At 36.4% G+C, this 12827-nt stretch overlaps 2 protein-coding genes across 3 annotated transcripts; both read left to right on the forward strand.

Moving 5' to 3' along the window:
* Nucleotides 1–481: 481 nt before the first annotated feature.
* Nucleotides 482–6217, forward strand: LOC113760648. 2 transcript variants are annotated; one of them, XM_027303303.1, is made up of 8 exons: nt 482–950; nt 1082–1245; nt 1346–1389; nt 3458–3536; nt 3622–3754; nt 3857–4014; nt 4087–4207; nt 5510–6217. In XM_027303303.1, exons 5-8 carry the CDS (start codon nt 3665–3667, stop codon nt 5963–5965), a joined length of 825 nt encoding a protein of 274 aa, XP_027159104.1. In that variant the 5' UTR covers nt 482–950; nt 1082–1245; nt 1346–1389; nt 3458–3536; nt 3622–3664; the 3' UTR covers nt 5966–6217. The 2 variants fall into 2 exon arrangements, with proteins under 2 accessions (XP_027159104.1, XP_027159105.1); XM_027303304.1 differs by having other exon boundaries at nt 3622–3724.
* A 2464-nt stretch (nt 6218–8681) lies between these two features.
* LOC113759245 (exocyst complex component EXO70B2-like) lies at nt 8682–10274 on the forward strand. The gene has a single exon (XM_027301813.1). The coding sequence runs from the start codon at nt 8682–8684 to the stop codon at nt 10272–10274; it is 1593 nt and encodes a 530-aa protein (XP_027157614.1).
* The last annotated feature ends 2553 nt before the right edge of the window (nt 10275–12827 follow it).

Here is a 12827-nt window from a genome sequence, read left to right on the forward strand (position 1 = left end):
GACTAATAAGCAAGGCTACACATTACATGTATAATCATATGCCTTTTAGTTCTACCTAATATTAAGCATTACTTACTGATTAATACTATATTAAGAATGTAAGATAACCTGATTTCAAAGTCATATTTATTTGTGTAATTAGGAAAAAAATACACTCATACACATGACTATTATATCTAACAAAAAAAAAACACACAAACATAACACCAAAATAACGAGTCTCAGCTACCTGACGCATGGCGTCAGGGCTAAAAAACTAGTATATATATATATATCTACCTAGTATATAAGAAAAGAGCCAGGTTTAATGCTTTGTTTTCCTCTTGCCACGTGGTTTGTTATGTATCTGACAAGTGGCAAGTTGTTTAGTCTTCTATTTGTTTTCCTTCTTTTGCTATTGCCCCGTTTTCCCGTCAAATTGCATTCCCCTCAAATTGCATTGAAGACCCCTCGAATTGCATCGAAGCCTATTCTATGCAAAATTCAGCCTACCTATTCTGAGCAACTCCAGTCCCAACCAGCTATGCTACCAAACCCAGCATCTCTTTCCCAAATTGCCGTTGAACCCATTTCCTCCCTTTCCTCTGCCGCACGGCTATTCTTAGCACAAATTCGGCGCATCTGTCCTGAGCAATCCCCAATTCCAGCTGCAAAAAGTTTGGATTTTCCATGATTTGAGCGATGGGTTTTGTGGCTTCATTCTTTAAGCCAGCAGGTCAGCTGCTACTCCTGCAGCCGCTTCATTTGCTGACCGTTCACATGGTCTTTGTACTTCAGAGCAAAAGAATTGGGTGCAGGTCAACTGCTTTGCTTACACTAGCTGTTTTTCCCTCTTTCTCTGATATCCAATTAACCCATTTCTGTATCAATTCCGTCTCATGTTGCCGAATTCTTGGAGCCCCACGTGATAGTTGTACTTCCGAGGAGTGAAATGGGGAACTTTTTGTTAGGTATGCCATTCTATTTTGATCAGCTTTGGTGTTCAATTTTCCGCCTAAATTATGCTTTCTATTCAACCTTCATCATCCGTATGATTACGATTACAATTATCTGTTTGGATGTGATTTTTCCCTTATTCCAGTTATGCTGCGAAGTAGCGTTCCTATCCACTTAGCCTGTGCCTTTTCCAGCGGCTGACGAAATGGGATGCACGTATTTAACAGTGCATCGTGCTGCCTCCTCTGCTTTGTGAGCTGCAATCAAAATCCTCCGAGCCTTTACACCTTGTTCTTTGGAGCCTCTCTGGTGAGAAAAAAACTCCCCCTTTTTCCCCCCAAATTTTCCTCTTATGAATGGTTCTCAGATTAATAAATTCTAATATACAGATATATGTTTCAATTGATAGGTTCCTTTTGCTGCGGTTCCTTCGACCAACCTTTTAACTTGAAGGTCAGTTTGCTGTCTTCCTTCAATCTATCCACAGCTTTTCTTTTTTTGAGTGCCTATATTTTCATAAGTGAAATTTCACCTTTTCCTTTTCTTTTTTGTAGTTTTTCTTCAGTTTCTGCTTCATTTATTTTAAGTTTATTGGTGCTATTTGTTTTGTCTTATCCTTTATGAAACAAACGATTGCTTATTTGAGCAGGTGATTTTGTTAATTTGAAATATTTGATTAAAAAACTTTCTTATAGACATGGCCTAACAAAATTATTGCTGAGTACCAGTTTAAACAATGAATATTGGGTTGTAAAGGATGCATTATAGGGTGTGTGGAATAGTTGATTCTATGCTATCTTTATCATATTCTGGCCTTAAACTGTGAATGGCATATAGTTTAAAGGATGATAAGTTAGAGTAATTTATTTAATTTTAAGATTGAAGCCATAGGAAGCTGGAATTTATAAGAAAGGCTTTAAAAGACAAAACGAGTTTAAAATAAAATCGCATAATCTTTTTAATGTTACAGACCTATTTTGGTTGACAGTGAATAGAAGGCATATACTTTTACAAAAGCTTAAAATGGTTAACTTGGAAAATATGCAGAAATTAGTGCCATTAAAATTTTACCAAATGAAGCTGTCATAGACATATTGAATGCCTGTTACTAAAATTTTAGCTAAGATTTCAGCTTGACTCTAATGTATGATCTTCAGGTAGCTAAAGTAAGCAAAAGCTCTCGAAAATGTCAAGTCATATTAGACAATAGGCATTCAATATGTCTATGACAGCTTGATTATCTCAAGCTTAGATTTTTTTTTTGGTTGGTATCTCATGCCTAGGATAGACTAAATAACAATTTTTTGCTCAGAATTAAAAGCTGTTCACCCATTTGCTGATGTTATTGTAAGTAACTGAGCTGTCCTATTGGTTTGCATATAATGGGTGTTCTATCAAATAGTCAAATTGCTATATACACACTAGAAAAAAGATTGTAGTGATGGACATCAATAACAGATTTTATCCACCAAAGTCATTTCGAACCTCCTGGTACTGATGCTTTGGTCTTTAATCACAATGAAGCTATACAGACTCTAAGTTAGTTTTTCTTACAATATACATGTCTGATATATGTGACCTGTTGTTGTTCTAAATCAGGAATGGGAGTGCTTATCTATTTTTAAGATAACATTAAGCTGACCAGCCTTTTTTTATTACTGATCTAAATGCCTATTGGTTAAGCAGCTTAAGACTTTGTACTTCTTGTTTCTAATTGCTTACTTAGTGTGTTCCTTGCTTGCTGTTTCGTTTAAGCTACACTTGTCTGGTTCAATGAAAAGCTCAATGGTTATTTTTTAAGGATATTGTATGTAGCCCATTCTTCGTCTGTTATTCATTGTAGTCTTTTTACTCAAAGCTCATTCACTCATTTATATGGCTATCAGTTGAACACCTTAGGTTATTATGCCTGTTTTATCCCAAGTATATACAGACTATTTTTTGGCTTGAAATTGCAGAAGTATGTGTAAATTTATATGCTAATCTTATCTAGGTGTATCATTGGGTCCCCTAATAGCATTAATTTGACTACCATTCGAGCTGAATCAGGAAGGCAACAAATTCCAGTAGGATGTAGTTCTTGGATTGAGGAGTTGGCTGCTTTTAATCATTCATGTATTTGACAAAGGTGAAAGTGCCATTTATGAGAGTCGGTCTTGTTTTTGTGGACTAAATGGATTTCTTAAGGTCATAAAGCTGCAATACTCATTTCTGATTTTGATGTCCTTTGGTATAATGAACATACTTTAATGTCCTTTTCAAACTTGATTCTGTGCCTTGGAGAGTAGAGTACATTTTCTTATCTTTATAACTGAACTTCATTAATTGATACCTTATTTAACTTTGAAGCAGCTCTGTATTTGTTTTCTGTTCTTATTTTCCATATTCCTTTAGTAACTCATCTTTTTTTTATTTTAACAGCTTATACTTCAATGATAGTCATCCAGTTACAATAACTCAGCCTATCACTGTCTTTTAAATTGCTCTATTACTTGATGAAAATTATTGCTTTTACTCTTAGACTTATCCCTGACAACCAAGCCTGGGAGTGGCCTTCTGATTAATCCTCCCACTTCTGAAGCAAATGCACTCAAAGATTGGTACGCATGTTCTTTGATCATTTTACTTAAACTTTTCTAGATCCTTTTGATAAATTATTGTCCGTTGCATTCATTTCTTGGATAGGTATAATGCAAATAAAGAAGAAATTGCAGAATTGATACAACAAATGGCATACAAAGATTCATCTAAGCTGCTGCCACCTCCAAGTTCTAAAGACATCATCAGTGTAGCCAATGCACTCAACACACTCAAAGATGTATCTTCTTTTTTCGTTTATGACCTGATTTATATCTTCTACCCATCCAAAATAATGCAAAACTCATATGTTCTTCTTTCTGTTCACAAAAACATCTATTAGGTGAAAACAGCTTGGATAACCGGCAAAATCAGCTTGTCCCCTGGACAACAAAAATTCTGGTTTGAAGCATGTGAGAACTGCCAAAAGTCTATCAATGTTGACGTAGGATGGGTTATGAGATGCTCATCTTGCAAAGAAGAGAGCAAAGTTATAGCAAGGTAATTACCGAATTAACTTTCCCTCTCTTGTAATGAATTAGAATATAATATTTTATTTCCAATATGTAATAGGACCCGAGTTGGGATTGCTGTTGATGATGGTACGGGCTCCATAAATACCGTTATCTTTGGCCTTGATGCTGAAAAGCTTATCCCATTTACAGCACTTCAATTCTGGGAAGCTCATACTGAGGTGAGCTAACAATCTTCTGCCTATATTTCTGCTGCAATGAACTTCATGTGCCTATATTTCTGCTGTCAATTATAATTTCCTATATGGAATTGCCACTTTCATCTTTGTTTTCCATTTTTTTGGTTGTTTTTTGTCTGTGATGCTCAGCCAGTTGGTTTGCCTGCTAATTTGAACTTTCATGCTTGTAGCCTTTTCTATTAGTTACTGAAGCCACAAACTGTCAAATACTTACTGTTGTGTGAGGCTAATTTAACACATTCCACCTTACAAAGTCCTGCCTATACATGAGAATGCAGTTAGAGTTGGAACACTGTTTGCACTCTCACACCTGAGCTCAAAACCTTCTCCCAGTAGTCCAATTCCTGTATCAAATCAACCACTCTGGATAGCTTAGATAGCCTTAATTTTCTAGATAGCCTTTACCAAGGAAACCAGTTATCAAACCAGAATGAGATGCTCTTCCCGTCACCAATATCGAAACTAATCAGGAGTTGTACAAATGTCTGAGCTAAAGAATATTCCTCCATATCCAGAAGCACTAGGTAGAGATTCTAAGGTCCCAGAAGCTACATTTGTTTACCATGACAGAGCGGATCCATCTCACCCCTAAATATCTGACCATTTTTATCTAGCTATAAAATTATCCTAAATCTCTCCAGACCATAGGAAAAAAAAAAAAACTACTAAGGAGTATGAACACGCTTGCCCAATTAACATATATGCCACTCAAAACTGATTATAACAACTGCACTCGAATTTGAACTTAGTGGAGATCAATGGCAGTCCCAGCTCCCAAGTATTTTATAGCTTCTCAGCTGTCTGATCATCCACCCCTGCTAAAAATAAACCACACTTTGGTAGATTTCGTTTTCATCCAGATAATCAGTCAAATAGTTCTGCCTTCTTCTCACCAAGTGACTTTCTGTTCATACAACACCTGGAACATCTCTCCTTTGTTGTTTTTCCTGGTCTATATTAATGCGCCAAATGAACTCAAAAAAATTCAGCCTTCTTAGGCCTTTACCCGAATACAGAAAAAAAAAAAAAGAGTCTTATTTAGTTCATTGAGCTCTAATGGTAATAACTATCGAATAATCTGATTCTTACGCTTCTTTTCTTTGGTATCAATGCTGCTCTTTCCACGTAAAAGTGTTATGATAGTAACATAATCTCTTGGGTATAATATGTTTTGTTTCCTTCCATAACTTATGCCTGGATCCAGTTCTATTTATACAGCATGAAGTTACTCAGAATTTAAATATCATTGCTAATTATTTATACTTTAAAACAAAAAAAATTCAGGAGCTTAACTTTTCTGCTGAACTAGCATCTGCACTTGGAAAGCATGCAATTGTGTGTTTCATTCGCTACTATGAGTCAGATTATCAAGGCCAAAAGGAAGGCAAGTATAATATTGTCAAGGCATACACTGCTGAGGAATCAGCTCACATTCCAATGGCCATCACAACTGCAGAAGCCAATGAAATAATTCCAGACCAGCAAGCTACTGTCCTGCAGCCTACCAAGAAGACTGAATTTTTCAGTCCATCAACCAAAAAGATCCTTGATGCCATTGCTGAATCATCTACTGCTGCAAATGAACTGCCGCCTGCAGTGACAACAGCAAAGAGGGCCTTGGTTTTTGGAACTGTGCCTCCTGGAATTGGTTTGGATTCTGCTGAAGCTAATACACCTACCTTGCTGTCCACCAATGCACCTGGAAGTCCATTGAAGAAGCAGCGTGACGATGAACTCTGAACTTCCTTGAAGCCTTTTGAATTCTTCATTTTGCTAATGTTAAAACACTTTACAGCTGCATTAATATTGACATCCATTAAGAAATTGTTCTTTTGTGCACCTTAATGGATCTCAATATGTGATCTTTTGTAATTGCAGCCTATGATTGCACTTTATATTTGAAGATGTTAAGCTATTTATGAAACTACTTGTCAACCTTTTGTCATCTTCTTTTATCTGTTGCAATACTAATGATTGGTGATGTTTTGTTTAGTCTCATATTCTTAGCTACATACTTGATTGGTTATTATTTGCTAACAGATTATAGGGGGCCTAGGCTGTGCTTAGCACAGCCGATAACCCCCTAGTATATGATTACAAGCTAATTCTGCTCGGCCCTTCTGTTGCGACACTCATGATGTTGACTGTACATGCATGATGAAGTGTTGCTGACATTATTGGTCTGGACCTTCAGCAGACGGAGACTGAAGCTTAGATGAAAAAGTAGTTGACAATAAGCCACCTTCTTGTGTTTTTCTCATACTACTTACCAATCCTGTTACGGACGGACCATCTCCTGATTCACTTGGAACTTCTTCTGAATTATATTAATATATATATATATATATATGTTCATGCAGAAAACTGCTGTTGTAAGTTCTAACAAATTCGTACGAGAGCAACCTAAAAGCGGCTACTTGATGATATCATCATCATTTCACTTCCCAGCAACTCATCTACCCAACGAAGGTATTGTAAGGGGAATGCACACGGATGGAGCAGAGGTGGCCTTTCCAAACCTCTATGGGAGAAAATCTAGTGCAACTGCACCCGAAATTGTACTGTACAATTGACTCCCTCCATTTTTTCATAAAGAATTGGACAAAATTTAAAGTGTGCCATAAAAATGTCAAATGAATGCTCCAAATCAACCCAATCGCTTGCGGCAAATCCAGACCATGAACTGTTGTCTTGCCAGGTGTGAATGTAGCAGTAGACCCCACCTCTCATTTCTTCCCCCGCGACTGGTGCCACCACTGTCAATTTTTTTTTCGAAATCACAGTTCTAGTGTATCCTAATCTATTCTAAATTAGGAAGAGGGGATGGATCTAAGGAGGTCCAGAAATAACGGAAGGAGATTTAAACCATTACCAAACTAAACTGGTATACCGTGCATCAGTCTAAATTTTTTGAAACAAATTCACATTAATCCCCTATCCCACCAAAACTTAAAGGTTTGATGGTGGCCACTATTGTCATGCTTACTTGTTTGTTTCACCATAGTCAAACCTCAATCAGAAACGCTTTCTTAGTCAGCATGACTAGTACTGCCATCATTTGTCTTGTTATTGGGCCTATACGTACAGAATATAGGGATATTTTCCAAAATCTCCTTTAAGATTTTCTTTAATATTACTTGATACTTTTGAAAGTTTTAAAAATATTATAAACCTTTTCTAAAATCATATCTTTATAACAAACTCATCCCTACACCATGAAAATATTCTTAAAATAATTATTTAAAAAGAGAGATACAGAGAGAGATTTATTTTTGTTCCAAGTTTATCCTTTTATGTTGTCTTATCTTCAATTTTTAACCAAATTAATTTCTAACATATATTTGCATCGGAGAAATAAACAAGATTAGAATAGAGTGTTAAGTGCTACAATAAATGATAGAATAGTATTTTCTTTCTATTTTTGGCTTTTTCTTTTTTTTTTCCCCTTATATAATTGTTAGAATAACCAAAGAAACTTAATTAAAAACTAGCATGTAAAAACTAAAAATGTGGCAAGAAGAGATGTTTGCATACAACAATTATTAGATTACCCATTTTTTTTATAAATTTAGATTTATTATCTTCCTTTTTTGGCATATATGATGGTTAGAATAATTAGGATAATTTGATATAAGGTTGACATAAAAAGACCAAAAGTCAAGGGAGAGGGGTGTGTTTAGGGAAAAATAATAATTAGAATCACCAAAATCTTATAGATTTTATTTTTTTTCCGAACTCTTTTTGCATAAAGTTTTTTTAAAAAAAAAATAGTGAGAGCAAATATAGAATTGGCATAAAAAGACAAAAGTAGGGGAGATGTTAAGCATTTTCACTTCCAACTTTTTTTCCCCTAACATAGTAAGGGTGATTTAATATAAAATTCATATAGAGGGTATCGAAATTTGGAAGAATAAGGGTGATTAAATTCAAATATAATTATTTGCTTAGTTGTTGTCTTTATAGACTTAATTTTTTTGTTACATATGTTATTTGTTTAAATAGTTATTATACTATCAAAGACAATTTAATAATTGGTTGATATAAAAAGATTAAATAACTAAAATTCTTTAAGTGCAAAAATGAAAAATGGTTAAAATAGCCATTGCAATTTTGGTTTTATCTTTCGTATTTGTTTGCCTAAAGAATGATTAAACTAGTTTGAATAATTTTGTCAATTTATATGCAGTTAGGATGATTAGAAGTCTCATTTACCAACAAGGGAGGTAAATGATATTTCTGAAACTTTAAGGATACTAAAGTGAAATTAGGTAAAACCTCAAGGGAGGTCTCTGAAATTATTCCAATTTTCAAAAGTCGTTCTATCTTTTCTACCCAACTCTTCCATCCTTTGGTTACAATTTCAAACCCCAGTTTTGCATTGCCTGACAACTTCTCCTATCCGGCATTTCCACAACCCCCTCCTGCAACTTTTTCCCAAGTAAACTAGGAGTGTATGATGAATTTGACAAAAGATCTATTCTCACTTTACACTGAAAGCAAAGTCATCTTTGATGGGCAGGCTTCCCAAATCCCCTCTTCGCAACTCAAGCTCCAGTTCCAGGACATCTTATTCAACCCCAAGTACCCCATTGGTGCGGATCAATTCTTGAAGAGTTCGAACAATTCAGTTTCTCCATCAGCTTCCATAACAGACAGCTCCAGCATGACATTGCATTACGAAGACTATAAGGGCCATCTCAAGGTCTTCAGTGAAGAAGATATAAAGACTCTTAGGCGCATTTCAGAAATATTGACCTCCAGAAACGAATTGGCGGATTGTGTTCAGATGTATGTCGAGCGTCGAAAGGACGTGGTCAACACGTTATTTATGAGACTCCGTGAGAAATTGAATGTACAAACCGTCTGTCATTTTAATTGCTTGGATGAGTTGAGTGACAAAATCAATGGATGGATACAAATAGCCAAGTTTTGCATAGCCACCATTTTTAAATTAGAAAAGTGTTTTTATGAGCAAATATTTGGAGACCTGGGAACATCTGAGGATACTGCTGCTAACGGCCGTTTTGTGTCCATAGTAGTAGGGGCTGCGGCCGAGTTGTTTGAGTTTCCAGACTCTCTATTAGCCCGCCGCCGATTGCCCCAGAGACCAGACATTTTGATGCCCTTTTGTCAAGAACTCACCAATCTAGTTCCACAAGTGATTGTATATTTTGACCAAGATGTACAACCGGCGAAAGCTATCTGCGGCCTTGCCACTGAGATTTTGCTCCGACTGAAACAGCAAATGACAAAGATCCTTTCTGTTACAGAGAAACATGTTCTTCGTGAGCTTTCGACGATGCCATTTCCTGGGGGAGGAATTCACCCCTTAACTAGACACATAATTCGTCACATTGACCTGATTTATGTTCACAGGAAATCCTTAAATGACTTGGTGGCTAGACCCCAAAGCTCCAATGATCGAGATCCTCCTGAAGTACTGGGTTCACATGAAATGGATGAAAGGCCAATTTCCATAGAGAGCCATCTAACTCGAGTCATCGAGTTTTTACTGTATAACTTGAAATTCAAGTCCAACTTCTATGGACAAGAATCTCTAGGTTGTTTGTTCATGATGAACAATGTTAACTCTGTTTCTGAGATGATTAAAAGTTCCGAGGAGTTGGGAGAACTTATTGGCACTCGCCTGCGGATGAAATTAAGAGAAAAAATGGAGCTGGCAAGGACTGATTATCTCCATACAAGTTGGGGCGAAGTCTGCGATTTTTTGAAAGGTAAAGGATTAAAATCACATTCAAATTTTGATTTCTTTCCTGGAAGGTCTACGAGAGCTGTGAAAAAGAAGTTTGGGACCTTCAATCGTATGTTTGAAGATATACTTCAGACTCAAGAAGGATGGATGGTACCAGATCAGCAGCTGCGGATGAAACTTCTTGAATGCATAATGGTTAAGCTGATTCCGGCCTACAATCAATTTCTTGAGCAGTTGAGCCGAGTTCACAAAGTGAAGAATCTGAATGGGTACATAATATATTCTGTCAAGGACTTGGAGACCAAGGTGCTAACTATGTTTCAGAATGAGTATTGAAGACTGAAGAGTTGGTTATTTATCCTTCAATTCTATTAGATGTCAATTTGAACAAGTTATACGCACCAGCTATTGCAATGTAACTCTCTCCAAATGAAAATTACTTTCTCCAAATGAAAATTTGGAGAATCCTTAAATCGTGTGTACTGTGTAAGAATGAGGATCGTGGGCTAGAATGAGAATCCGCTATATGTCTTTATAGTAACAGAAGTCGCAAGGAAAGTTGCGGATACGAAGATGGTGCAGGAATTAGAGGAAAGTGTAGGGGAAGAAATGAAAAGAAAAGAAAAGAAAAGAAAAGAGAAGAGCGGAAGCAAAGATAAATCAGATAAAAAGAAACAAAACAAACAAAAGAGCTTGAAAGTAATGATATGAAATTTAAGTATCCTTGAAGTTATTAATGTGTATATTGAAGAAAAATGAGTAGCTAGATTACATGAAAGTGAAGGAGAGAGTTTGTCTGGTGATTCAATACCCTACTCCTTTGAGTGAAGTACAGGAAACGCCTTTGAGTTAGGAATTTGAAGGCGCTGCTTCTGTGTCACATCTACTTCACGCGTTGCTCTACTCCATTGTCTTCTTACTTTGCTTTGCTCTATTCCATCGTCTTCATTTCATGTGGTCAAAATGCCCTACCAGCATACCTTTTGGCGAGTACATTTTACGCTTTTAATGTTTATGACGGTACGTATTGTTACTTCGAAGATGCCTTATTGGAACAGGTGATGTCTTGGCATTGTCTCCCTGTGCTCTTATAATCACCTAAACAAAATACAAAATACGACTAAAAGAATTAAGTGATAAAGATAAAGAAACTTTATAGTCGCCTCTTATTTTTCCTCTTCTTCACATATAAAGTTAATCCTAGGTCCATACTAATCGATTTGGAATCCAGTGTTATGTTTAACTTAGTATAGCATTATTGTTAAATTTAAATCTATTTTTCAAATACAATGCTACATTAACAAACTTCCAAAAAAAAAATTTCAAATACAAAGCTGCGTCAACAAACTTCAAAAAAAATTATTTTTCAAATATAATGCTACATTAACACACACTAAAAATTCAACACTACATTAACACACTCCAAAAAAAAATCCTACTTTCCAAATGTAATGCTATATTTACACACTCCAAAAAAGGTATCTCAATAATACTTCAAATACAATTTCAATACACTTGACAAAAACACACAAGAAATAAAAAATACTAAAATAAATTCTATCACCTCTTTTTTCTTCCACCCACCACCCATCCCCTCCTCTTTCCTCCACCGCCATCACTGTCCCTTGCTCCTCCCTCTTCCCTTCTCCTTTTTCTCTATTTTTTCCTTCTTCTTCCTCTACCTCCCTGCTTTTTCCTCCCTCTTCCTCTTCCTCTAGGACCTCCCTTCTTCTTTTTCTGCCTTATTCCTTCTCCTTTTCCTTATCATTCCATCCTTTTCCTTCTCCTGCAACCTCCTTCCCTTTCCCCCTCTCCTTCTCTCACTTGAGGGTCTACGAGAAAAAGAGGAAGGGGGGAGGAGAATTGGGGGAAAGGGAGGAGCGAAGAGAGGAGGGGATGAAGAAAGGGGAGAGGGGTTGCAAGAGAAAGGGGAAGGGATGGGATGAGCGCTGCCGGTGAAGGAAGGAGGAGAGAAAGAAAGGAAGGCAGAGAAATGAGATGAAGAGAGGGGGTTAAAAAAGAGAGTGGAAGGGATGGGAAGAGAGCTACGGAGAAGTAAAAAGGAGAGAGAGAAGGGAAGGAGAAGGAATGAGATGAAGGGAGGGGGATAAAAAAGAATGGGGAAAGGAGGGAAGGGAAGAAGGGAAGAGGGGTGAGAAGGAAGAGTGAAGAGGAGAAAGTAGGAGGATGAAGGGAGAAGAGAGGAGTGGTGGTGCTGATAGAGGAGGGTAGAGGAAGGGATAGTTTTGGTATCGAAAATCAACGAACTTTTAAAAATATTCTAATAGAATTTTAAATTTTAAAAACATTCAAAAATATATCTAACGATACAATGATACAGTGTAATTTGTGAAAAACCGTCTTAAAAAACACTTCATCCATTCAAACTATTTTTTCTTTATTCCCAGGCCCAAGGGTAAGGTAATGGCAACCCTACAAGTAGAAAATTTATTTTAGCGTGCAATAAGTTCGTGGCATGTCTAATAGTTAGCCAGTCCTCGGGTTAGATTTCTTTTTTTTTTTTTAATGAAAATACTCCAAACAAGACCGTGAAAACTTATTTAGAGTTATCTTGACTGTCTAGTAAACATACATACATACATATACATACATTTAACTAAGGTTGTGGGCTGGTTATTTGTTCAAATTGACGGTTTCATATTAGTCAAAGACTAAACTGCTGGCTTGCAATGTTAATTTATTGGATCGTAATAAAATCTCTCTTTAGAGTCACACGACGGTTTATTTTGAAGTAGTATGATAAGAAGATAAAAGGACAACTTTATCACTTCGAACCAATTCTTGCTCTGAGGTACACTTATCACAAACGAAGCACTCAGTTACCAAGATTTTGGAACCAGACTTGAACAAGCCCATTGCTACCAGTGA

This window comes from Coffea eugenioides, chromosome 2 (assembly GCF_003713205.1).
Source record: "Coffea eugenioides isolate CCC68of chromosome 2, Ceug_1.0, whole genome shotgun sequence".
NCBI classification, from domain to species: domain Eukaryota; kingdom Viridiplantae; phylum Streptophyta; class Magnoliopsida; order Gentianales; family Rubiaceae; genus Coffea; species Coffea eugenioides.